The sequence below is a fragment of the Eriocheir sinensis genome, chromosome 67, assembly GCF_024679095.1.
Source record: "Eriocheir sinensis breed Jianghai 21 chromosome 67, ASM2467909v1, whole genome shotgun sequence".
NCBI classification, from domain to species: domain Eukaryota; kingdom Metazoa; phylum Arthropoda; class Malacostraca; order Decapoda; family Varunidae; genus Eriocheir; species Eriocheir sinensis.
The window spans coordinates 1,933,014-1,960,696 of NC_066575.1; the positions used below are offsets into that span (position 1 = coordinate 1,933,014).

General features: G+C 45.7%; 2 protein-coding genes across 17 annotated transcripts in view; one reads left to right on the plus strand and one right to left on the minus strand.

Annotated features, from left to right (window-relative positions):
* LOC126987906 (uncharacterized) overlaps window positions 1–21,968 on the minus strand; it is a 298,554-nt gene extending 276,586 nt beyond the window's left edge. Inside the window, exon 1 of one of the 2 annotated variants that reach the window (XM_050845484.1) lies at window positions 21,831–21,968. The gene's annotated coding sequence lies outside the window, so the exon portion shown is untranslated. Of the gene's footprint in view, window positions 1–5,495; window positions 5,806–21,830 lie in introns of those variants that run through there. The other variant, XM_050845482.1, reaches the window with a different exon arrangement.
* LOC126987904 (proteoglycan 4-like) lies at window positions 13,382–26,160 on the plus strand. 15 transcript variants are annotated; one of them, XM_050845416.1, is made up of 3 exons: window positions 13,382–15,134; window positions 25,068–25,181; window positions 25,242–26,158. In XM_050845416.1, exons 1-3 carry the CDS (start codon window positions 13,470–13,472, stop codon window positions 26,034–26,036), a joined length of 2,574 nt encoding a protein of 857 aa, XP_050701373.1. In that variant the 5' UTR covers window positions 13,382–13,469; the 3' UTR covers window positions 26,037–26,158. The 15 variants fall into 15 exon arrangements, with proteins under 15 accessions (XP_050701373.1, XP_050701375.1, XP_050701382.1 ...); XM_050845418.1 differs by having other exon boundaries at window positions 25,272–26,158; XM_050845425.1 differs by lacking the exon at window positions 25,068–25,181 and adding an exon at window positions 15,360–15,386 and having other exon boundaries at window positions 13,383–14,909; window positions 25,377–26,158.
* The last annotated feature ends 1,523 nt before the right edge of the window (window positions 26,161–27,683 follow it).

The window sequence follows — 27,683 nt, forward strand, 5'->3', positions numbered from 1 at the left end:
ACGACGCCCACACCCATGCTACACCTCTCTCTCTCTCTCTCTCTCTCTCTCTCTCTCTCTCTCTCTCTCTCTTTGTGGTCCTGTTTTCCCTATGCTACACCTTTCTCTCTCTCTCTCTCTCTCTCTCTCTCTCTCTCTCTCTCTCTCTCTCTCTCTCTCTCTCTCTCTCTCTCTCTCTCTCTCTCTCTCTCTCTCTCTCTCTCTCAATTTACTTATCTTGCCATGTAGTTTATTTTTTTTACGTTTTCTTTTCTTTTTTGTTTTCCTGTTTTCTTTACTTTTTCCCCTTTTTTTCAACGCTTATTTTCTAATCTAACCTATCACCGTATTTACCTTTCACCTCTCCCTTTCCTACTTTCATACCGTTCTTCTTTCCTTCCTCTTCCTCACACTTATCTCCCCCGATCTTTCTCCCTTCTCTTCTATCTATCTAATAAACCGCTTCCTTTTCTCACTCTTCTCCCCTCCCTCCTTATCTTCCTTCCTATCCTCCCCTCCTTTCTTTTTGTTTTTCTCCTTTCCTCATCTTTACCACGCACTTATTCTTGATTTTCTTGTTTCTTTCTCTTCATTTTCTTCTAACATCCGTTTTATTTTCTTCACTTTTTTTCTTCACCTCAATTTCTTTCAACCTTCCACTCCCCTTCTAAAATCATCCTCCCTTCCTTCCGTCCTTCTTTCCCCTAATCCCTTAAATGCTCTGTTCCATCTTTTCCTTCCCCTTCCTATTCCCTCTTTTCTCATTTCCTCTTCCTTCCCCACCTCCAATCTTTTCTGTTTCAACTTTTCCCCTTTCAACAAACTACAAGAGCAAATATTAAATGAAAGTAAAAAGGAAATGCAAAGTTACACACACACACACACACACACACACACACACACACACACACACACACACACACACACACACACACACACACACACACACACACTTGAGAGAGAAAAGATAGTAAGGTCCGTCTATTTTTTTCCTCTTCCATCACCTTTTCACCTCCTCTCCCCTCTCTCTGCTCTTCCTCTTTATCTCCCCTTTCTGTCTCCCCTCTCCCACTTACACTCTCCCTCCACGACACCCACACCACATTAACTTGGCGGAGCAGGGAGCGATAAGGAGGAGGAGGAGGAGGAGGAGGAGGAGTTTGTGACACATATGGTATGGTGACGTTGCAAGCTAAAGGTCGGAGAAGCTGAAGAATAAGGAAGAAGAAGAAGAAGAAGAAGAAGAAGAAGAAGAAGAAACCGAAATACAACAACAACAACAACAACAACAACGAGAATAAGGTAATGATAATGATAGTAATAATAACGATGATAATGATGATAGAAATATAAACGACAGAGATTAAAAAAATAAATAAGACGAGGAATAGATGAATAACAAAAAGAAGAAAAGCATAAATGAGAAAAAAGACAATTAAGAAACAATGAACAAATAAGAACATAAGGATGATGATGATGATGATGAGGAGGAGGAGGAGAAGGAGGAGGAGGAGGAGGAGGAGGAGATGATTTACGCCCCAAGTATGGAGTCACTTTGTGTGTTCTCAACGGCGTAACAAAACAAATACACTTTAACGCCCATCACTTAGGTACACTTCTCTCTCTCTCTCTCTCTCTCTCTCTCTCTCTCTCTCTCTCTCTCTCTCTCTCTCTCTCTCTCTCTCTCTCTCTCTCTCTCTCTCACGAGCCGACCCACTTCCCTCCTTTTTCTCTTTCTTTGTATCTTCTTCGCATGTTCTCCTCCTCCTCCTCTTCCTCCTCCTCCTCCTCTTCCTCTTCCTCTTCCTCCTCCTCCTTCTCCTCCCTCCCTCCATCGCCCATGCCCATATGAAGTCATGCACAACACATACCTTATTAGTCCCTCGGTTCCTCTCTCTCTCTCTCTCTCTCTCTCTCTCTCTCTCTCTCTCTCTCTCTCTCTCTCTCTCTCTCTCTCTCTCGGCGGTGGCATTTAATGAACTAATTACAAAAGCACATCTGCCTTCTGACTCTCATCATGCCCCTCCACGACATCCTCTTCCTCCTCTTCCTCCTCCTCCTCCTCCTCCTCCCTTCTCTTTCTCCTTCTCTTTCTCCTTCTCCTTTTATTTCTACTCATCCTCAAGTTCTTTCTTTTATGATTTCTCTACTGCCTTTTTTTTTCTTTCCCTCTTCTTCTTTCTTTTCTTCTTCTTCTTCTTCTTCTCTTCTTCCCCCTACCACTTATTTTTCGTCTTATTATTATTTTTATTTTCATCTTTATAATTTTCTATTACTACTACCATCACTACTACTACTACTGCTACTACTACCACCACTACTAAAAACTATTATTAACCTCTCCTCCTCCTCCTCCTCCTCCTTCTCCTCTTCTTCCTCCTCTTATAAACATGCCCTAACATATTACCGAAAAAAGTGAAGCGTTGAGATATTAAACACTAAATTTTTCGTGCCTAAAATTAGTTATTACCCTCCCCCCTCTCTCTCTCTCTCTCTCTCTCTCTCTCTCTCTCTCTCTCTCTAACTCAACTAGCGGATGTGGTCAGTGAGTTTGTTTTGTTGTCGTTGTTTTTTGTTGTTGTGGTCATCAGAGTTGTTGTTTTGGTCTCTTCTTCTTCTTCTTCTTCGTCTTCTCCTTCTCCTCCTTCTTCTTCTTCTTCTCCTTTTTCTTGTTCTTCTTGTTCTTTTTCTTCTTCGTCTTTTTTTCTTCTTTTTCTTCTTCTTCTACATCTATTTCGTCATCACAATGTCATCAATTATGTTTCTTTTTTCTTCATTGTTTTTTCTCCGTATCAATCATTATCATCTTTTTCTTCTACTCCTCCTTTATACGTCTGTCTTTTTTTATCATCAATATCAGACTTTTCTTCTATTTTTTATTTATTTTTCTTCATCTCTTTTTGTTCTTTTTCCCCTCCTCCTCCTCCTCCTCCTCTTGTTTATTATCGTTATCATTGTTGTTATTATTATTCCTCCTCCTCCTCTTCCTCTTTCTCCTCCTCCTCTTTCTCCTCCTCCTCTTCTTACGGCCCTCCAAGGCAAACAGTTCCCCTTCATTAGGTTTTCCATTCCTCCTCTTTCCCCTTCCTCTCACCCTCACGCTCCCTTCCCAACGTCCTCCCTTCCCCTTTCCCATCCTTATTAACCTTCCCTTTCCCACCAGGGCGTAAGGCAGAAGAGGCGGGGCAGAATAAGGGAAGGGAAGAGGAAGGCGATGAAGGGGAAGAGTGGGGGAGGTGGTGGAGTAAGGGAAGGGAGTAATGAGGAAAAAGTGGAAGAGAGAGAAGAAGGAAAAAAAGAAAGGAAGTTTGGGAGCAGTTAATAAAGTCCTGTTATTCCTCCTCCTCCTCCTCCTCCTCCTCTTCCTCTTCCTCTTCCTCCTACATGTTTTTTCTCCTCCCCCTCCGCCCTTTAAAACTCCTCTTCCCACCATTAAATCTATATTAGTTTCCCCTCACCCTACAAGGTCACGCGTAGTAGTAGTAGTAGTAGTAGTAGTAGTAGTAGTAGTAGTAGTAGTAGTAGTAGTTGTTGTGATTATAAGACACGCTTCGTAAATACTCAAGTTTTTATGAGCCCTTAATATTTTTTTTCCTTAATTTCTTTCTTGGCATAATTACTTCTCTACTGCAACTTTTTATATTACTTTTTTTTCTTTATTTTCACTCATTATTGTCATTATTACGGCTTTCTCTACACTTTTTTTCCCTCCTACTTTAATGCGTTTCGACACTACTTCTTTTCCTTCCTGTTACTCTTTTTACTCCTCCTCCTCCTCCTCCCTACCTCTTCCAGGGGCCCTCAACCTCTCATTATCTTCCTATATAGCTGAGTGTTCTTCCTTCCTTCACTCCCTACTTTTTCCCAACTCAAATGTTTTTCTTCTCTTCCTCCTTTCTTTCCTAATCTCCTCCTCCTTTCTCTTTCTCTATTTTACATGTTTTTATTTTTTCTTTCTTCTTTCCCTCCCTTCTTATTTATTTTCTTCTCTCTTCCTTTCCATAGCTTTCTTGTTTTGTTTTTTCTTTCTCCCTAACTTCATCCACTTTTTCCTCTCCTTTTCCTCCTTCCTCCATAATAAATACTCCTCATTTCCTTACAGTCATTCATATTCTTCTTGTTCTTCCCTCTTTCTTCTCGTCCTTACTAGCTATTTTTTCCCTTCTTTTATTTCCTCCTTTTTCTAGTTTTCTCTTCTTCCTTCCTTCATTCTATCTTTTCCTTCTTTTGCTTAGTCATATTCTACTTGCCCTTCATCTTTTTGTTTCTTCCTCTTATTCTTCCTTCTTTCCTGACTAATCTCTATTCTTCCTCCTCCTCCTTCTATTTTATCAACTCTTCCTCGTACATCGCTACTCCCCTCTTCTTCCTCTTCCTCCTACTTCTTTATTACGTCTTCATCATCTCTCCCTCCTCCTCCTCCCTTTCAACTTTTCATCTTTCTAATGCCTCTTCACAACCTCTTCCTCCTTCTTCCTTTTATCTTCCTCCTCCTCCTCCTCCTCCTCCTCCTCCTCGTGTCCCTGCATCTACAATCCGCCTCTGTTGGTGTCACGCGGCGCAATTGAAGAAGCAAAGGAGAAGCATCACATCCTCCTCCTCCTCCTCCTCCTCCTCCTCCTCTGTCTGTTCTTATCCTCCTCCTCTTCCTCTTCTAACACAACAGACAATTACTACTACTACTACTACTACTACTACTACTACTACTACTACTACTACTACTACTACTACTACTGACTGCTTCTGCAACTATTTAAAAGGCCGGGTGATGGTGGTGGTGTGGTTGCTGTTACTGTCATTGTTTTTTTTTATTGTCGTGAATGGGCGGTGTTGTTCTCTCTCTCTCTCTCTCTCTCTCTCTCTCTCTCTCTCTCTCTCTCTCTCTCTCTCTCTCTCTCTCTCTCACACACACACACCTTATCACTTTGCAAAACACGCAACACAAAAAGTTTTCCACAAGATAAGTTACTTGAGAGGCGGCGAGGCACACACACACACACACACACACACACACACACACACACACACACACCCACGTATACGAGTCATTCATTTGCATGGCAGGAGTAAACAGGTTCATATGCGCGTAAAATATATGAATAAATGAATAAATATATGCATGTATGGAGGTAAGTGAGAGAAAAGATAAATAAACAGGATACACTCGAGTTACATGGAAGATAATATAAAGTAAGTACAACAAATAGAACAATAAGTGAACATGTAAATACGTAAATAAATATCAGAACTAAGAATGAAAGCGGTAATGTACTACAGAAAAACGATTTATTGCATGTGTATTGTATGTCAACAACTTCCATTAGAACGAAAACTGCAATATACTGAACAAATACGTATACATCACCTTCAAAAAATGACATTAAAACTTTAGTTAGAACGAAAACTGAAATACACTTAACAAAAACGTATATTTCCCCCTTGTAAACAAACACCTAAACCCACACCTGTAACTAATTAATACACCTGTCCACTCATCCACCTCTCAATCAATTTACCTTTCCTCAGGCGGCACCTCCTCGGCCACCCATGTCCACTGCGTGTCCCGCGGAAGACAACTTGATATCACGCCTCAAATCACTGCACACTTCGTAACCACTATATACAGGAGTGCGTGTGTGCCCTCAGGTGATCCGCGCACCTCACACACGTACGGACACACACACCGACACACGCGGCTGGCACACGGGCACAGCTGTAGCACACGGAAACTGAGGTGACAAGCGACTAAGGGGAGGGGCACCAGCAAAGCGGCGACAACACTCCCTCCCGAACGTTTGACAGCACACTAAACCCACCTGGGACTCCTCACTCCTCCTCCTCTCCTCTCCTCCCCCGCATCCCAAGTCCTCACCCTTCCGTTTTCTTCTGCCAGTGACGAGATGAAAAAGAAAATCATGACTTCAGGGGAGACGATGCTTTAACTAGGCTGTCATTAACTCTTGTGTATGTTTTGTTACCAGACTCAGGAATTATGGGGAAAAAAATGCAACCCGTATGAGTAATGAAGTATAATGAGAGCATATTGAAGATGCATCACTTTCGGTTCTCTCTGTCATGTATATAAGAGATCAGTGGATGCAGATAAATGATTACAAGGACAAACACACTTGACTTCCTTGAACGGTAAACTTATTAACTGATCTATTTATTTCTATTTGGTGTACATATATATAAAAAAAATTACCTTGGATGACACATGAAAGTATATACGAACACAGATTTCCGACGTGGCCCTCTACAATGACACACACACTTGACTTTTCCTTGAACGGTAAACTTATTGATTAATCTACTTATTTCTATTTGGTGTACATATATAAAAAAAATTACCTTGGATGACACATGAAAGTATATACAAACACAGATTTCCGACGTGGCCCTCTACAAAATTATCCAACCTCGTTCCCAACAAGCCATATTATCACGAGCATAAATCACTCCTGACCCTTTCTGGCGCCCTTGCACAGACGGACATGTAACACCCAAGCCAATTAACCTTTCCATTCACCTCTCCAGTGCAGGTCAGTGTGGGAATGAGACGCGTAACACCTGCACAACACACCGAGGTCACGTGATCCCTATCCTCGGCCTCGTCAGGTAGCACAGGGAACAACATGCACGGGTTCAGGGATTGTGGAGGCAGAGGCGAGCATAAAGACCTTACAGCCAGCGTCCCCTCTGCTCCCTCCCCTTCAAATGCCTTTAAATACTGCATCAGGCATCACCCCTCTCATAATCCCAGGCGTGAGGGTGCTTGTGTCGAGATCAGCGCTCCCCTGCAGGAACACAAAGGTAAAACGATGTGCACTTACTTGAATATTTGTTTGGGGTGAGTAATTTCTTTGTATATTCCGTCTACGCATCAACCACCATTACCTCGCACCGTTATTCAACCTTATTCACCGTGCATGCGCATAAGTGAACGTGTTAGGAGTTTATCCGATGATTTTATTTTTCTTCCTCCTCCCTCACCACCTCTTCTTTCTTCACCTCCTACTCCATCACTGTTCCTCTGCCTCCGTCACTACCAGCACTCTCATTCGTCTAATTCAGCGTGTATGTGGAGAGGTGACCATGTGTAAAAAGCTAAAAAGGACAATAGTGATGGTTCAAGTGACTCCTCCCCTCACGCCCAGCAACCATCAGTACCACGCACCCTTATTCATCTGTTTTAGCGTTCATGTGTAAAGATGAACATGTGTAAGAAGCTAAACAGACGATATGGATGGATAAACTCAGTCCCTGCCTCAAGTACGTATTCCTTAACGTATCGACACGGAGTTAGCCTGTTTGAAAAGCCTGTCGTAAAATTTGCTTGGGTTGCCATGGACTGATTCGTCATGCTAGTGATAGTTTTACACGACTTTATAGTGATAATTTTATACGACTTTATAGTGATAGTTTACACGACTTTATAGTGATAGTTTTATACGACTTTATAGTGATAGTTTTATACGACTTCTGCACCATGAACAGGAAAATCACACAAGAATACCCGGTCAGTCTTCTCCGTGGCCTTGGAAATTAGTCGCAATGGGAGCCCGATACGTTTAAGAATATGGACCTTAAGGGGCTATGGTCGGTATTGTCAGACGCTTCCACCCCTCACAACAACTATTTTCAACGGCCAAGCAGGAGATCAGTCGGGTCCTCATGAGCGGTGTTTTAGACTCATGATACAGAAGAAGGGTCAGATTACCACCAGGGTCATAAAACTACTCCTGGAAATGCCCACGACTCCTACGAAAGCCTTGTCAAATAGGTGTGTCTAAGCGCAGAAATGTTTAAAAATATGGCACTATTACACTGGGCAAATTTTCCGTGAATCTTGAGTCAAAGCACGATTTCCGCTAGCGTGGTTCTCATTTGTTTCTTGTTATTGCTGCTGCTGATGATGATGATGGTGAGTAATACCGTCGTCCTTCGGTGAAATCGACCGCAGCTTTGGAAGATCGTGGACACGTCAGAAAACCACGGAAATATGAAAACCACGCCAGCAGAAATCGTGGTCTGACTGAAGATCCACGGAAAATTTGCCCATTGTACCAGCCCCTTTATACACCCAGCAACCACCGGCCCCACCACGCACCCTTCGCCACCCTCTCCTAAATCTGTGACAATGGAGGGGAAGGAATGAACATGCAGAGGTGAAGTTTGCTTAACGAACAAATAACTATATCGATGAATACCCTTCACCCCTTCCCCTCACCTGGCGACCACCACTACTCTGCACCCTTCGCCGTCCCTCTCATGACTCCGTGGTATTAGTAAGGAAGGGAAGGTATGTCTGATTCTGGATTTTGGTCAGCAATTAAACAAACTATATTGCAAGGTAATTACAACATCGTCTCTTCCTAGCGCCCCGTGACCAGAGGCTCCACGCACCCTTCACCAGTAAAGGAAGGAATACAGGTGCAGCTCAAGGGGAACACTATTTAGCTACTGAGCGAACTATTTCGATGGATAACAGCCTCAGTTCTTTCTGCCCATTCTTAAGATCACTAATACCGCGGACCCTTCACCTTCCTCTCAATACATCAGTGCCACTAGAAAAGGGGAGCAATGCATGAGGGGAGATGAACTTTGGTGAGCTGCTAAACAATCTATGGATAATCTCAGTCCCTTTTTGCCCACCTTAAAGATCGCCAATACCACACATTGCACCTTCCCTTTAAAAACTCGATGGCACTAGTAAAGGGAAGGAATGCACGAGGAAATGAACTTGTATGAGCAGCTAAACAATCAATGGATAACCTCACTCCCGTCCCCCTCTCACCCAGCATCCATAAGCCCAGTGCACTATGTTCGTGTTCCCCTAATACCTGCATGTCATTAATGAAAAGGGGAGAATCATAAAGCTAGAAATTATTATGCCTTCTGAATCCACTTAATTCCAAAATAATTCTACTGACTTTGTGGATGAACTCTGCCATTTCCAACCCATTGCAATCATTTATCTCGAGTATTTTTCTCCACCAGTTACTCACTACACGAATTAACAATAGAAATGTGAACTAACTGATAGGAAAAGTTAACGTAAACACCGTACTAATGACTCATCTATTCACTGTATGTATTTCTTCATATAATAATTGACAAAGGAATATTTTTTTTCCTCGCCTTTTGCATAATAGTGGTAATTTTACAGAATGAATAACTCGCGAGTTTGCTCTAAATATCACGACAGAAGTAAACATTAAGTCTATGTAGGCATTAGTAAAATTTAATACAGATGTGCTAACTAACTTAATGAAGGAATTAGTCGATTGAGTGACTGACTAATAGACTAAAAATAACAGTACCGAGCCAAACTTCTTCACTGCTTACCTATCTCAAAACTGACATACTAACTGGTGTAGATTAAAAGCAATACAATATTAATACACTACTCCAGACTAGACCATTTAACAGCTTATCTATCTCAAGACTGACTGACTGCCTGACTGGTATAGACTAACTCAATACAATACCAAGCTAAACCACATCTTACCCATCTCAAGACGAACTGACTGACTGGCATAGACTAGAAACAACGTAATATTAAACCAAGCTATTACACAGCTTATATACCTATCTCAAGACTGGGCGAATGACTGGTAAAGCTTAACTCATTACTGGACCAAGCTATTCCACACCTGACCCATCTCAAGACGAACTGACTGACTGGCATAGACTGGGAAAAACATATCACTAAACCAAACTATTACACAGCTTATATATCTATCGCAAGACTGACCGAATGCCTGGCACAGACTAAACGTAACTCAACACTGGGCCAAACCATCACAGCTTACCTATCTCAAGACTCTTATACCCCAACCCTACCCCCTCCTCCCTTGCTACGAGCAGTGTCTGGCCCGATGGCGTCACGCTGTAAACACGGGAAGACACAGAACTATGAAAAACAAACACGCTCCTCTACCCCGCGAGCCAGACACGGACGCCGATGAATACGGAAACAGGGAATACCGATATCGGGGGAAAATGAGGAAGAACATTGGGGAAAAAAATCATAAGGGAAAAAATAAAAATAAATAAAAGAAAGAGACTCAAATCATGATGTCACGATGAATAGAGAACCGGGGAATATCGATATCGTGGAAAATGAGGATAATGGGAGAAAAAACACCAAAAGGGGGAAAAATAGCGAAAATAATAAAATATACGATCAAATCACGATCTTACGATGAATACAAAAACGGTTAATATCGATATCGGGGGAAAATGAGTAAAAATATACCAATAAAAATAAAACACGAAGGGGGAAATAAACGAAAAAAGTAAACTATACAATCAAATCACGATATCAGTCATTAGGCCCCGAGCACACTAGCCACTCTGTGGCACCACAAGTGGCCGCGCAAAGTGGCGGGCCAGAGCACACTAGCCACTTTTTAGAGCCACAAGTTGCGACCACATGTGGCGACCACATGTGGTTATGTTTTGAATACCCGGCCACATTTGGTCGCCACATCGATATCACTACATCTCAGTTTCAGCATGGACTCTGAGGAAGAGGCACTGTCACTGCTTATACTTCTGCGACGTCGCCGCCGCCGTCGTCGGAGAGCGCTATGGATGCACCCAATTACTGCTTCGAGATTGACCCACGGACAGTTTTACATGATAATGAGTGACTTAAGAGCAGATGATGATAAATTTTTTTACTACTTTAGGATGACCCAGGAAAGTTTCCTGCATCACTGATTAGCAGCCACATGTGGTCGCCAGAGGTCGCTAGTGTGCTCTCAGTCAGCCACAAAACGCCGCCACAAAATGCGCTGTTTGTGGCGGGGACGAGCGACAGCTTGCCACAGTCGCGAGCCACAGACACAAGTGTGATCGGCAAAGCTTGAAAACAATGGGAACCTATGGGAGAAAATATCCCCGCCACAAAACGCAGCCACTTGTGGCTCTACAAAGTCGCTAGTGTGCTCGGGGCCTTAGATTCACAGATAAAAACGTCAAATAATGAGTTAGTGAAAAAATTAAAAAATACGAAATACAAACTCGTAAAAAACATAGATATGATAACGAAAAAATAATAGCGCATCGTTTCACACAACAACTACCATAACAGTATCTTATAGGAAGCCGAAGAGCCCCTTAGACGAGCCTAAATACATATCCACTCCCTAATACAACGTCAGGAGTGTCACGATACATCACATGAGGCGTTATTGGAACCCAGGCAGGCGCGGGGCGGGGGAGGGGCCGAGGCAGGCGTACCAACCTAACCTAACCTCCCCTGACCTACCTGAACGCTGCGTGACGTAACCTAAAATCTGACGCAACCGAACTTGACGTAACGTGAACTACCCCAACACCTAACGTAATTCATTCTGACATAAGCACACCTAACCTTCAATCCCAATTCCTAACCTAACCTACTTTTACGTGGCCTAGCCCAGCATATCCTACCTCTAACATACCGGTAGGCAAAGTTGGGAGCATACGTAATAGCTGCACGAGGCGGCGGTGCTCATCTCCGACCCGTCAGAACATTCAGCCTGTGGTGGGAGGACCTTATAACCCCAGTGTGACATCCCGGTTACCACAGTTTACCTTCCCCAGGTTTCATCAGGCACCCATTTATCGACCAGTCCGAAAGGAAGGACGAATAGCTGGGTGAGCTGCACGCTGACTGCCTAGGCCGGCATTCCAACCCAGGCCCGCGGAGTGGTAGCCAGGCACGCTAACCACTGCTCCACCTAATGTAAACTAGACGTTACTTAGCTAAAACAAACGCTAAACCATCCTACCTTAACCCAAACCACCCGAAGCTGACCCAGCCGAACCCAGCGAACTCTTACTTAACCAGACATAAACTCCATAACCACACACAACTCATAACGTGACAACGCACAGAAAAAAAGAAAAAAAAGATACGTAAAGAAAAGGCTCCGTGTGATAATAAGGGAATTACTGTTGGTGCATAAATAAATTTCACGAGGATACAGAGTGAGATTTTGTTGTTGTTGTTGTTGTTGTTGTAATAGGTAGGTTTGTGTCTAGCACCGAACGGTAACCCCACAACCACATCATCTTGGCCCCTTCTTCACCACCCCTTTTCTTTCCCAACCCCCACTACACACTTCCTCCTCCTCCTCCTCCCTCATTCTTATTGCATGTTTATACGGTGGGGTGATAAGTGACGGGAGGCGGCAGACAGGTATTTGAGAGAGAGAGAGAGAGAGAGAGAGAGAGAGAGTAAACAAAGTAGGGGAAAAGGCAAAGTATATTCAGGTAGGATAAGCAATGTGAAAGTATGAGCGCTCTCTCTCTCTCTCTCTCTCTCTCTCTCTCTCTCTCTCTCTCTCTCTCTCTCTCATGAACATTCCTGTGTCACTAAAACAATAGCGTGTCCCCTCTCGGAAACCACCACCACGCTCCCCTCCTCCTCCTCCTGTTCCTTCATTTTTATCTCCTCTCTCGTATGTTTCTGCTGTAATTGCCCCTGGAGTTGCTGCTGTTGTTAATGAAAAATGAGAAAATCAAAAAAGATATTCAACAATAAATCACTAACGAAGATCGAGGTTCAAGATAAAAAGAGAACATATGGAGGAGAATTAAGGAGATGGACTAATAATAATAATAATAATAATAATAATAATAATAATAATAATAATAATAATAATAATAATAATAATAATAATAAAACAATTTACTGAGGCTAAAAGGCAGCCTTGTGGTTGAATATATATAAACATACAGAGCAAAGCTAACAAATCACAAGGTAACAAGCATCAGGCAACTAACCAAGGGTCAACATGTATTGTCAGGTGCACACTAGTAAACCAGCTACGTTTGCTAAGGGGAGGACGAGTTGGTGATATTGACGATGGCGGGAATGATACTGTTCTTACATCTCTTCTGTTCTGGCCCTGAAGGGGATCAAGGGTTGGCACGCCTTGTGTGTGACGGTGTGTAATTCACCAAGGCCTGATCACGAGTTAGACTCGCTTTCACACACCACACATCCCATCCCCCTTGTTCAAGGAAGGACAGTAACCACTCCTAGTCAACGGAAAGAATCCGGCCTGAGCGGGGCTCGAACCGCCGTCTGTTTGGCCGTGAAGCCTTGCAGCTCAGCGCTCTACCGACTGAGCTACCGGAGCGGTGCATATATATATATATATATATATATATCTATATATATATATATATATATATATATATATATATATATATATATATATATATATATGTGTGGGTGTGTGTGTGTGTGTGTGTGTGTGTGTGTGCGCGCGAATGTGTGTGTGTGTGTGTGTGTGTGTGTGTGTGTGTGTGTGTGTGTGAGCGATTGAATGAGTGTGTGTGTGTGTGTGTGTGTGTGTGTGTGTGTGTGTGTGTGTGTCCCCCAACCCCCTCAAAGTTACCATCCCCTTTCTCCACTAAGGTCCTTGCAGCGTCTCTCCGTACTTTTACAATTCAAAGGTTAACTTTGAAATACACATCATCGGATTGAAATGGAACTCTACACCGTATTCAAGAAGACCGTCAAACAGGCCGTCCTGAAGGCCACTCTCATGGGCGCCGTGCTGGGCCTTGGTGCCCTGCTCGGCGGCGCGGCGTGGAAGGCCGCGACCACCGCCTCGCGGGTGTGCGAGGCGGTGCAGGCGTGGGAGGACAAGGGCCTCCACGCCACCAACGTGTGGCGGGCGCGGGAGGTGCTGGCCCGCCAAGGGTGGCTCGGCCCCCTGCGCCCCAGTCCCCCTCTGGACCCCCTGGAGGCTTGCGGGCTGGTGCCGGGCGAGGCGTCGGCCTGCTGGTGGCGGCTGCTGCTGCAGCCTCGCCAGGCAGGGCGGCTCCTTGCCTGCCTGGAGGAGCGGGTGGTCGAGGCCGAGCACGACCACGAGGCTTTCGGGGCCCGCCTGTGCTGGGGCATCATCCTGGCGCTGGTGGTGCCTCTGGGCCTAGTGGCCGCGCGTAGCCTCGTCCGCCGCTGGGTAATAGGAGTTAATGGGCATCAGGCGAGCCCAAGCGCCGACTGTTTTGTGGATGCCCCTGAAGCCGATGCCGGCGAGGCACTGGTGGAAGATTGGGCAACCCCGGCAGCCGATAGTGATGTAATAGAGGAAACTTGGACAACAGCGACAGCAGCTGTAGAAGAGATCACTGAAGAGGAATGCTGGGCAACGCCAGCAGAGTATGTGGAGGAGTTGATGGTGAAGGAGGAGGACAGCAAGCCAACGGAAGCAGATGATAATTCTGTAGGCGCAGAGTCTACACCTACAGACTTACCCCCTGCTGCTGACGACTGTGTGGAGTGTGTGGAGGAGCAAGATCCTGAGGAAATGAACGTGTTGGCCACCGCAGAGAATGTGGAGTGTGAGGAAGTGAAGGAAGAAGGCGGTGGCGAAGAGAACACGGAGCTGGAAAGAACAGATGATGATGCGGATAACAACGCCGCCGATAAAACAGAGGAAGCGGCCGACGAGCCGCAAGTTCCTGGCGAGTTTGTGCAGGACAAAGTGGTGAGCGAGGACCCCGAGGGTCTCGCGGGCCAAGAGCCGCAGAATAGCTTGCTGGTGGCAGAGGCGTTGCCCTTCGAGGGGAAGACAGTCACGAATAGGAAAAGGAAAAGGAGGCGCAAGAAGCTGGACCCTGCCGTAGATGTGCTGAAGGCATCTGGTGACGCACATGTCAAAGACGAACACAAGACGGATGCCAAGACTGACGTCAAGAAGAAGAAGGCGCAAAAGGCTGAGACCAAAGGAAAGGCTGTGCCAAAGGCTGAGGTCAATGGAAAGACGGTGCCAAAGGCTGAGACCAAGGGAAAGGCGGTGCCAAAGGCTGAGACCAAAGGAAATGCGGTACCAAAGGCTGAGGTCAAGGGAAAGGCGGTGCCAAAGGCTGAGGTCAAGGGAAAGGCGATGACTCCTGCTGATGAGAAACAGACCAAAGCAGTGAAGAACAACGCCGCCGATAAAACAGAGGAAGCGGCCGACGTGCCGCAAGTTCCTGGCGACTTTGTGCAGGACAAAGTGGTGAGCGAGGACCCCGAGGGTCTCGCGGGGGAAGAGCCGCAAAGCAGCACGCTCCCGGCGGAGGCGTCGCCCTTCAAGGGGCAGACGGCCACGAAAAAGAAGAGAAGGAAGCGCAAGAACCTTGGCCCCACCGATGTGCTGAAGGCATCTGGTGACGCACATGTAAAAGGCGAACACAAGACGGATGCCAAGACTGACGTCAAGAAAAAGGCGGCGCAAAAGGCTGAGACAAAAGGAAAGGCGGTGCCAAAGGCTAAGACCAAAGGAAAGGCAGTACCAAAGGCTGAGGTCAAGGGAAAGGCGGTGGCAAAGGCTGAGGTCAAGGGAAAGGCGATGACTCCTGCTGATGAGAAAAAAACCAAATCCGTGGTGAAGAAGAATGTTACGGTGAAGCAGGTCACGCGGACGAATAAGAACCCCGCCCCGGCCCAGCCCAAGGCAGCCCCGCCCAGCCCGCCCCTCCACAGCGTGCGGCAGTCCTGGCAGGAGGACGTGGTGACGGTGCGGCTGCCGGTGCCGCCGGCCAGACGCAGGCACGTCATCGGCCCGCGCGGGGACACGGTCCGGCAGCTGCGGCGGGACTACCCCGGCGTGCACGTGGCGGTGCCGCTGCCGAAGGACGCCGACGCCCACGTAACCTTCAGGGGCCCCAAGAGCCAGGCGGTCGCCGCATCGCGGGAAGTCGCCGCGCGCCTCCAGGAAATCGAGGCTCAGATACGCGAGGCTGCACGGCTCCGCCAGCAGGCCGTGGCCACGGCGGTGCTGGACGTGGCGCCCAACAGGCGGCGCCTCGTGGTGGGCCCCGGGGGCGAGGAGCTCCTGAAGCTGCAGCAGCAGCACCCCGGCGTGAGGGTGTCCGTGCCGCCCGCCATCGACACGGAGTCCCGCAGCGTCACCATCACGGGGCCGCCCGCCGAGGTGCGCGCCGTCCAGGCCAAGATCAAGAACCGCCTGGCAGCGATCGAGCGGCAGCGGCAGCTCCTGAGGGCCCGCAGGCGGCGGCGACACCAAGGAACAGCTTCTGCGTCAGGGGCTTCCCCGGCCAAGGGTTGCTAAGGTGTTGAGGCCAATGTCACGTGTTGCCGCTGCGTCAGTGCCCACACAGTGTTGTGGCGACAAGCGGGGAATGTTTCGGGGTTTTCACAGGGATTACTTACCTAACTGTTTCTTACTTAATATCTGATCATTTATTAAAGTCAACTTTATTTTCTTATTATATCTTTGTTTTCAGTAACGATTCTAACATATGCTTGCGGCCACTGAAACATTCCAGGGCATTGATGTGTGTGTGTGTGTGTGTGTGTGTGTGCTTGCGTGTAATAGAAAAGGATCATCAACAGTAAAATAGCAAGAAAAAGGCCTAGACAATAAACGGAGATCAAGAGCAATGAGAAAAGGAAGCAAGAGAAGAGATATAATTACAGAAAAATTTAATGATGAATGAAAACATAAATAAAGAAGACAAAAACATAACATTCCTTGCAAGAAGAACATAAACCCACACCACTAGCCATAAAACATTACAACACAACATAAATAAAGAAGACAAAAACTTAACATTCCTTGCAAGAAGAACACAAACCCACACCACTAGCCATAAAACATTACAACACAACATAAATAAAGAAGACAAAAACATAACATTCCTTGCAAGAAGAACATAAACCCACACCACTAGCCATAAAACATTACAACACAACATAAATAAAGAAGACAAAAACATAACATTCCTTGCAAGAAGAACACAAACCCACACCACTAACCCATAAAACATTACAACACAAAACCACAGCCCTTCCCTTCCACCTCCACACACCCTCCCTCAATAAGTCTTGGCCCAATCAACATCCGTCTATCTGTCTGTTACATGCCCATCGCCTGCCCTCACCTCCATCTGCTTTCATTGTATTGTTATTTTGGTCAGGTATACATATGTGCAATTTACTGAAGATAAAACATGCAGGCAGACATAAACACATATTGAAAGTGGTCCACGCAACAGGTGCCTCATTATCCACACAGCGCTTGTCATGACACACAATTAAAGGGCGGTGCTCCGGGATCCCGCTCGTTCATTTTAATATCACCCCACAACGGTGTAAATGAGCCTGCTCTTATGCGTGCCCCGCAGGTAGTTTATTGTAACGCTGCCACTTTTTATTAGTATGGGACGCGTTAAATTAAAAGAAAATGAGTGTTTGGTGGGCTAGGGAATTGTGTATCATTGAAAAAATTCTACTCTGTATTTTGCTCTTTGTTTCCTAACTGGACTATGGAGTAATTATTGTTTTTTTCTTTTATTCTTTATTCTACTCTTTATTTAGGTGATGCGTTTGAGGTATTATTGATAACTATTCTGATCTCTGTCTTCCCTGTTTATAACTGTTTCCTGAGTTTCATGCTTTGAGGAAGGCAGTGTTGGTTTACTTTAGTTTTTTTTCATGTTTTTTTTTTTTTTTTTTTTTTTTTTTTATACTTTTCCTGTTTTACAAGTAGAGATATATTCAAATGAGGCACACCTGTCTCCTAAACAGCAAAGAGACAGTTGTGTATTGATTATAAGGTTGACTAAGTGACATTACTACAGAGAATGCATGAAAAATATCTGACCATAAAAGTATAACAAACAGCAGAGGTCTTCAGCCGAGAACTGGAGTTGCCTGCCAGGAAGGGGATCATGAGGCAGAAACAGTCCACTCCAAAACAAGGTGAATGACGACAATGTCTTCATCAGCCCATCCAACATTAGATGAAGAAGAAAAAGAAGAAAACAAAAGTAATCCATCCCGTATCTGAAAATGCTCCATATCCGACTTTACTTATCCGTATCTGGACAAAGATTCTGACATGACTGGTTGGCCCGGCCTACAAATTCAAAAAAATTGGTTGGTCAACTCTTGACGCAGACAGTTTATAGCCCCTGACCCACCAACATTACACTGGATATTCTTATGTGTGTTTTAATGTCTAAATACTGCAACTTAGAAACAGAGGAACGCTGCTAACATCAAAGGTGGGGTGATATACACTGTACTACATATTGTCAGTAGGATCTGTCAGAATATTGTTCTGTATCCAAATTTCAGCAATATCTGGATGGTCTGATGGCTTTATTATGTTGCATATGGGAGGGATTACCGTTTGAGTGGGCCTCAAACCTGGGTCCCCGGGCTCACCACGTCCACACGCTGACAACTCGGCCACAGCCTCCCCATTAGTCAAGAGCATTTCTTATTCCACAACTACACTAATCTATAGAGGCAAGAAATTATTTTGTATATTTATGAACTGCAACTCATCTCTTATTCTCTTTCATTCTTTATTCTTTTACTGGAGCAGTGCTCATTGGGCTTTCATTTTCTGTTTGTTATGCCCAAAACTTGTTTCCACTGATGTAAGAAAAAAATGCTGGTGATGAGCAGTGAGGGCAGAGCCCCTCACCTCGTGCAGACAGCCTCCTCATGTCACATGTCCACACCATGGAGGCCATTCCCAACAGTGACCTTGCCCCCACAGAAATATAAGCGATTTACTGCCGAATGGCTACTAGGCAGCACTGTGATCATTAACCCGAGAACGTTGGCCGACCCTTTTCAGGGCTTTCACGATTTGTGGCTGTGGTACGGTGGACCCTAAAAAGGGCTCGCCATAAAACACCTAATTCGAGCTAATTGTAGGCGGTGGTGGCATAGCACAACCCACCATGAATGCCCTAGGTCACTGTGGTGGGTGAGTAGAATATTTATATAAATTTATTTATATAAATAGAAAATTTAGTGTGTGATCTCTTTCTAGTTATAGCAATCATATATAGAACTAAAGTGAAAAAAAAATCTAATCAGGGGCTCTATACGTACCAGCAGTTTGAAAACCTTTCAGGCTACGCACCACCTCCCAGGCTGTGACCAACTCCACGCACCCCCGCCAAGATTCGAACAGTACTAAGTTTCAGTCAATTTCCTGAAATTTTGTCCATTTTTTACGTTTTGTGCTCGCGAAGTATGAAGCTCTGAGCGATGGCTATCAAAACTGAACGAAAATGTACCTGTGGGGTGGATGAATGTGCTCAGTCTGGGTAAGTTTCAAATGAAGAACAAACAACTACGCTGAAGCGTACAGCATACGTTAGTTTTAAAACAATGTCAGTTAATAATGTGTTTGAAATTTTAATGAAACATAAAATCCATCATTACATTATTTTTTTTTCCTTACGCACCCCTAGTGATCAGCTCATGCACCCCAAGGGGTGCACGCACCACACTGGGAACCACTGCTCTATACCATGCATTAGGATAAAGGTTAATAATCCTTACACTCCTACACTTTGGCAACAACAAACTAAATTCTGTGGCAACCTTGCCTTGGTTTGATATATTAGTTTGAAATTTGATATTACCTCTTTGCACCTTCATATATTGAACAATTGGTCATGTAATTCATCCCTCAACTATAATATGAATGCTTCAGTTATATTTGGAGGCACAGAGGGCATCTACACAATTACCTTACATATATTAGTGTTGAGGTAAACATTGAGCAATGTTTGATATTACTTTGGCAAAAGTTGCTCAAAAAATTTTAATATTCTTGCCTTTACATTGTTTACTTAGTAGCCTGTGACATCTGGTATGTAATACACCCATCTAAAATTTTAACTAAAGAAATTACAATGGCAATTCAAGGACCCCGTATTTGCAAGTTGCCGTGGTGACGATGCTGAACTGCACATTTCCGAGAATGGCTTGGGAGTGAGCACTACTTGATAAGACACTATTTATGGGCAATAGATTAGACTTATTTAGATTATTATCCAAAGTATGTTAGTTTAGACTAGGTCAGGTGAGGTTAGTTGATTTAATTTTTCAAGGTATGCTGTGTGTATGTAATGTATGTGTGTAATTCACCTTCACCCTACTCACCCACCCACAGCCTGATCACCAGCTAGGCTCATCATTGCCACCAAGTATCCTCCTGACCCAAGCAAGCTCATTATAGTCAATCTCTGGGTACTGCCAGGACCTTCACACACCACACACCCCATCCCCCTTGCTCAAGGGGGAACAGTAACCACTCCTCTGTCAGTAAAAAAATCCCAGGCCTGATTATTGGTGGTGGTGTGGCTCTCCCAGCCTAGATATCTTTTTCATGATATGTGTTGCAGGTTATACATTTGTTTGAAGCCATGTCACCAGCACAAACACACACACAAACACATACTCGTGTAATTCACCACGGCCTGATCATGAGCTGGATTCGCCATGTTACTGGCACACACACATCATGTTTGTGTGTGTGCTAATGACATGACTTCAAACCAATGTATAACCAACATCACATATCATGAAAATGGCATCTAGGCCAGGAGAGCCACACCACCACCAATGACCACCACACAGACTAACCAACATAGACCTATCCTCGTCGGGTAGAGACACGCCAGTCCTCGTCAACAGACCAACTTGGCCAGCTCAACTGACGTCAATCAAGTTGGTCTGTCAACACCCCCCCTCTGACGGGTTCCCTAATAGCCCCCTTAACCCAGTAGCAACGGGGATCATGTTTCTAAATGGTCCCTCCAAGCGAGAAAAATGAGAAAAAATCACCCCTCACACAAACCATTTCATAATATATATCAAAGCATTTGTGATCAGATTATGTATCATCTATTTTGGGGGGTTTATATCATGGCACAAATTTAGCCTGTTGCTGCTACACGGTAAAGCCACAAATTTGGCCCGTTGCTGCTACACGGTAAAGCCACAAATTTGGCCTGTCGCTGCTACATGGTAAAGCCACAAATTTGGCCTGTCGCTGCTACACGGTAAAGCCACAAATTTGGCCCGTCACTGCTACCAGGTTAAGAAAATTTAAAAAACAAATCTGCAGGGCTCTTCCATGGTCCAGCCAGTCAGCAGGCTGGGTAAACTAAAACAACAACAACCACGTCGGGTTTGGGTCACCACAACGTAATTACCCACTGATGAATATTTAACGTAATACCCAGCGATGATGTACTGCAAAAACCACAACACCCAACACATAAATAGCATTAAGACTAGAGAGCACAACTGTAGTGCAGCGACTAGGCCTAATAAGAGAGCCTCCCATAACCCACTTGGCGAGGGGGTACTTGTTACTTATTACTTGTGTTTCTTATTTATCTGATCCCACTACCTCTTTACCGTTACCGTTGATACCGTTGATGAGGTTTCAGGCCCTGTTCCACCGCTGATGCAGCGCTCTACGAGGGCCGTCAACAATTACAACGTTAGCCTCAATAATAGTCTTCGATGCACTTATTCTCAAACATCGTAGTGAGTGTCTTAATTTCTTTCACGAATAATATCACATATAACCATTAGTCCATCACACACAATTTATCGTTGAGTACAGACACTAATTAATACCCATGATCGGTCATGCTACGAATTCTCTCAATTTCAGTCTGGAGAACTACACAACACTTGGTAAGGAGTGGCTCTCCCGTCACGCTGGTCGCGGATTCAATCCCAGGCAGCCGGCGAATACCCTCTCCTTGTTGAGATTAATTTCTCGTGTGTTTCGATACACCCAGAGGACGTGTGGGATTACTGAGTAGTAGGAAAGAGAAAATCAAATCTCGGGGCATGACACAACACATCAACAACACAATAACACACCACATCAGTAACACATAACACACAATAACATAGAGCCCAACACACCAATAATACATAATAATAGAGCGGCAAGGGACATGGGCAGGGGCGGGCAGCGAGGCACGGCACCCACTCGCCGCACACACACACCCCTGCCCCTGGCCGCCCCGCACACCCACACAACAGGACAGCGTGTGCCTACCTGTCGTGACGGTCAGGGCTCCACAGGTGCTTCGGGGGCGCCGCACCGACACACAACACACGGCACACACACATACACACACACGGGGCGCCGCGGCACACGGGATGTAAACAAACACTCGCTGCCGCAAGAGTCGAGATTTTCGTCTTTGTAACGGCTCCCTAATTAGCGGTTTCATGTTTCTACTATGATATGGTTTCTTGTTCCTTGTATTCTTGTATTCTACGATTTCTTGTTCCTTGTATTCTTGTATTCTACGGTTTCTTGTATTCTTGCATTCTACGGTTTCTTGTTTCTTGTATTCTACGGTTTCTTGCATTCTTGCATTCTACGGTTTCTTGTTTCTTGTATTCTACGGTTTCTTGTTTTCACTCTGTCCTGCCTGGGGGTTGGGATGGCATGTTCCTCCCTGTTCCCTTGTTGTTTACCTGCAGCCAACAAATATGCGTGTTATGCAACTGTACGGGTGCCCTGCGCATCATTAATCGAAATCCAGATCCAAAACAATAAATTATCAATTATTGTATTCTACGTTTCTTGTATTCTACGGTTATTGTTTCTTGTATTCTACGGTTTATTGTATTCTTGTTGATAAAGTTGGCATAGATAAGAGTAAAGAAAAAGTTGATAAAGATGGAGGTAAATTATCATGGTAAAGCTGGAAAGTTAGCAATAAAATGACCCAATCAGTTTTAACATTTTGGTGGCATTTCTTGGTTTCCTGTTGAAGGGTTAAGCTGCTTGGTCTTCCTTTTCTTTTAATATTCTAGATCGATTTTTTTCAACGTTGATTGCTTAAATGGCTTGGTGTTATTTTTCCAGTAATAGTCAACAGGAAAGTGTCTTTTTTCATGAATGCTGAAGTTGTTTGTCCATTTTTATTTTATTTTAATATTCTAGATCTTTCTTTCCAACACAGAGCATTTTACCATTTTATCATTTTATAACTGGTTGAAGCATTTTCTTGCCTACTTACCAACTTTACCTTTGTCTGTCTTTATCAACTTTATTTTTCTGTCTTTATCAACTTTATTTTTCTGTCTTTACCAACTTTATTTTTCTGTCTTTATCAACTTTATTTTTCTGTCTTTATCAACTTTATTTTTCTGTCTTTACCAACTTTATTTTTGTCTTTACCAACTTTATTTTTGTCTTTATCAACTTTATTTTTGTCTTTATCAACTTTATTTTTCTGTCTGTCACGAATCTCTTCCGGGAGTTGCCATCTTCATTCCCTGTTTTTGTCTAAGAGTAATACGTCTGCTATTCGATGTGTTGTTTTCGTGTGTGTTGTGTATAAATGGATATTTTGACAAGGATTGAATTTTGAACACTGAAGAAGGAAGTGTTCGAGGGTTTGTTTCTTCCTCGGTATTCCATGTCTCGAGTGGTGTCTCAGTGCTAGTATTTTTTTCTTTTTTTCAGTTTAGCTTTAATGTGTTGGTTTTGCCATAGATATTTTCTTTATAGAGTACTTCTTGAGCCGTCTGAGTTGTCAAAGCAAGTTATTTCATCAATTTTCTTCTAATATAGTCTTAGTGGGGACTTCGTTGCAACATCTTCCCATCCTATGCTGTTCCGTGTCATTATTTTAAATGTTCTTTTGGGCGTACTTCCTTAAGTTTTTCGGTGTGTTCGAGGTTGATATTTTCGGCGGAGATGTGGAGTTTCAGTTTGTGTACATCTATTGTTTAAAAAAAAATCTCAGTAGTATGTTACTCTTCTGCCGAGGCAAGTTTCGTGATCATGATTTTGGATACATTGACTTTTTTGGTCTGGTTTTCCTGCTCGTCCTTTCTCAACACACACACACACACACACACGGACGTATACATACCTAAATCGCATCAGACAAAACGTTTGTAAAGATGAACGTTTCAGTTAAGTTCATGGACTGTGTGTGGTGTGTGTATGTGTGTGTGTGTGTGTGTGTGTGTGTGTGTGTGTGTGTGTGTGTGTGTGTGTGTGTGTGTGTGTGTGTGTGTGTGTGTTCCCCAACCCCCTCAAAGTTACCATCCCCTTTCTCCACTAAGGTCCTTGCAGCGTCTCTCCGTACTTTTACAATTCAAAGGTTAACTTTGAAATACACATCATCGGATTGAAATGGAACTCTACACCGTATTCAAGAAGACCGTCAAACAGGCCATGGTGAAGGCCACTCTCATGGGCGCCGTGCTGGGCCTTGGTGCCCTGCTCGGCGGCGCGGCGTGGAAGGCCGCGACCACCGCCTCGCGGGTGTGCGAGGCGGTGCAGGCGTGGGAGGACAAGGGCCTCCACGCCACCAACGTGTGGCGGGCGCGGGAGGTGCTGGCCCGCCAAGGGTGGCTCGGCCCCCTGCGCCCCAGTCCCCCTCTGGACCCCCTGGAGGCTTGCGGGCTGGTGCCGGGCGAGGCGTCGGCCTGCTGGTGGCGGCTGCTGCTGCAGCCCCGCCAGGCAGGGCGGCTCCTTGCCTGCCTGGAGGAGCGGGTGGTCGAGGCCGAGCACGACCACGAGGCTTTCGGGGCCCGCCTGTGCTGGGGCGTCATCCTGGCGCTGGTGGTGCCTCTGGGCCTAGTGGCCGCGCGTCGCCTCGTCCGCCGCTCAGTGAAGGGGGTTAGCGGGCAAGAGGAGAGCCCAAGCGTTGACTGTTTTGTAGATGCCCCTAAAGCCGATGACTGCGATTGGGCAACCCAGGCAGTTGATGTGAGTGTAATAGAGGAAACTTGGACAACAGCGACAGCAGCTGTAGAAGAGATCACTGAAGAGGAATGCTGGGCAACGCCAGCAGAGTATGTGGAGGAGATGATGGTGAAGGAGGAGAGCAAGGCAGCAGATGATGATTCTGTAGGCGCCGAGTCTACACCTACAGACTTACCCCCTGCTGCAGACGACTGTGTGGAGTGTGTGGAGGAGCAAGATCCTGAGGAAATGAACGTGTTGGCCACCGCAGAGAATGTGGAGTGTGAGGAAGTGAAGGAAGAAGGCGGTGGCGAAGAGAACACGGAGCTGGAAAGAACAGATGATGATGCGGATAACAACGCCGCCGATAAAACAGAGGAAGCGGCCGACGAGCCGCAAGTTCCTGGCGAGTTTGTGCAGGACAAAGTGGTGAGCGAGGACCCCGAGGGTCTCGCGGGGGAAGAGCCGCAGAATAGCTTGCTGGTGGCAGAGGCGTTGCCCTTCGAGGGGAAGACAGTCACGAAAAAGAAAAGGAAAAGGAGGCGCAAGAAGCTGGACCCTGCCGTAGATGTGCTGAAGGCATCTGGTGACGCACATGTCAAAGACGAACACAAGACGGATGCCAAGACTGACGTCAAGAAGAAGAAGGCGCAAAAGGCTGAGACCAAAGGAAAGGCTGTGCCAAAGGCTGAGGTCAATGGAAAGACGGTGCCAAAGGCTGAGACCAAGGGAAAGGCGGTGCCAAAGGCTGAGACCAAAGGAAAGGCGGTGCCAAAGGCTGAGACCAAAGGAAAGGCGGTACCAAAGGCTGAGGTCAAGGGAAAGACGATGACTCCTGCTGATGAGAAAAAAACCAAAGCAGTGAAGAAGAATACTACGGTGAAGCAGGTCACGCGGACGAAAAAGAAGCCCGCCCCGGCCCAGCCCAAGGCAGCCCCGCCCAGCCCGCCCCTCAACAGCGTGCGGCAGTCCTGGCAGGAGGACGTGGTGACGGTGCGGCTGCCGGTGCCGCCGGCCAGACGCAGGCACGTCATCGGCCCGCGCGGGGACACGGTCCGGCAGCTGCGGCGGGACTACCCCGGCGTGCACGTGGCGGTGCCGCTGCCGAAGGACGCCGACGCCCACGTAACCTTCAGGGGCCCCAAGAGCCAGGCGGTCGCCGCATCGCGGGAAGTCGCCGCGCGCCTCCAGGAAATCGAGGCTCAGATACGCGAGGCTGCACGGCTCCGCCAGCAGGCCGTGGCCACGGCGGTGCTGGACGTGGCGCCCAACAGGCGGCGCCTCGTGGTGGGCCCCGGGGGCGAGGAGCTCCTGAAGCTGCAGCAGCAGCACCCCGGCGTGAGGGTGTCCGTGCCGCCCGCCATCGACACGGAGTCCCGCAGCGTCACCATCACGGGGCCGCCCGCCGAGGTGCGCGCCGTCCAGGCCAAGATCAAGAACCGCCTGGCAGCGATCGAGCGGCAGCGGCAGCTCCTGCGGGCCCGCAGGCGGCGGCGACACCAAGGAACGGCTTCTGCGTCAGGGGCTTCCCCGGCCAAGGGTTGCTAAGGTGTTGACGCGTTTCGCATGTAGCAGCTGCGTCAGTGTCCAAACAGTGTTGTGGCTGCCCGCGAGGAGTGTTTCAGGGTTTTCACGGAGTTTACTTAACTGTGTTTCTTACTTAGTATCTGATCAATAATTAATGTCATAATCTTATTGCTATTTTCTTACCTTTCCTCTTAATAACAACTAACATCTGCTTTTTCCTCATGATTCTGCAGCATTCCTCTTATACTGTACTAACTATATTGACAATAGAAGTTTCAGAAATAAGATGGATTAACCATATCTCATACTTTCTTGCTACACTGGATGAGGCTCTAATTTCTGCTCTCACATCACTGCTTGGGCTGTGTCGAGGTGCTTTCTAGCATGACTCTGAAAACTTGATTGTCTATTGATTGCAGAGTATTAATTTCTTCTTTACTGAAGCACAGTGAAGCCGCGATGTGGTCTGTGCCACACCACTGGGCTCACATCTCCTCACCTCTGTCTGATTTGACTTACACTGCGAAATATTCATTGCATGCTATTTTAAACACTTAAGGTCATATCATATAAGAACAGTTAGCATTCACAGTGAACCAGATGACCTTAATTACAGATAGCAATGCCTCGAGGGTGGTCGGCAGGAAACTCATCCCCGCCCTTGTTGTATCTTTATCTGAACAACAAAAAATAAATACAATGTGCCACACTACACTTGGTCCAAATACGAGGAAAAGGATAAATGAATAACAAATAGACTGTTAGATAATTGTAAAATAAAAAATCCTTATCCTTATCAGGGCAAACTGAAGAGGTTAGAACGCACTTATTCTAATTGATTTGTAAAAAAAGATACATGCGGTACAACAGAGCCTCCGTGGTGTAGTGGCATGCACGCCTAGATACAAACCCGTGGGTCCGGGTTCGAATCCTGGCCTGGATAGTAGGCACGCAGCACACCCAGGTATTTTTCCCCCTTTTTGGGCTGGTGATGTCTGGGGAAGGCAATCTTTGGTAACCGGATGTTGGCTTGTCCTGTGTCCCGGGGTGATGCGTTCTCACCCACCACTGGCTCAAGAGCCAAAGGTACGGAGATGAACACCGAGGCCGCGAGCAGCTGTTGTGCCCGACCCCAACATAACTTTTAATAAATTGGTCAGCGTAGTTTACACAGTGAATTTCCTTTAGAGAAATCATAATTGCGAAAACTGCGTTGGTGCCTCACGCAAGACATTCGCATCCAATGTTTGGTGTAAATATCACACGTCAAACTGCATCAAGTAATTATAGTCATGTAACCTGTGATGCCTTTCCTTTTTTTTTCATTAACGTACTCAAATTACTAAATATTAATTTATAAACCTGAAGGATTGAAATCAACAAGTTGAATGAATATGCTTGAATCATAAATTCAATAGATTGAAGATAAATGAAGACTCTTAGTTAAGAAAATAAAAGTTTGTGACTACAATTGTTTCTCCATGTACTTCAATGATCTGTCTCTCTTAAACAAACGAAAATGTCAAAAGAGGCAACACCAGACCCCGCTGCCTTTCCTTTCTTCACCATCGACTAAAATAAAACCGACAACTAAAGAGGTTATTGTCTGATGAACAAAAGGCGGAGCGGCGTGCATTGTGATCGGCGGGAAAACACGCCTTCCTACCC

Bases quoted from the DNA above. Each gene is read 5' to 3' on its own strand.
- LOC126987904 (XM_050845410.1), top strand. From the start codon at position 13,470: ATGGAACTCTACACCGTATTCAAGAAGACCGTCAAACAGGCCGTCCTG. The intron at 15,135-25,067 runs GCATCTGGTGAC...GATGTGCTGAAG, and splicing joins GCCCCACCGATGTGCTGAAG to GCATCTGGTGACGCACATGT.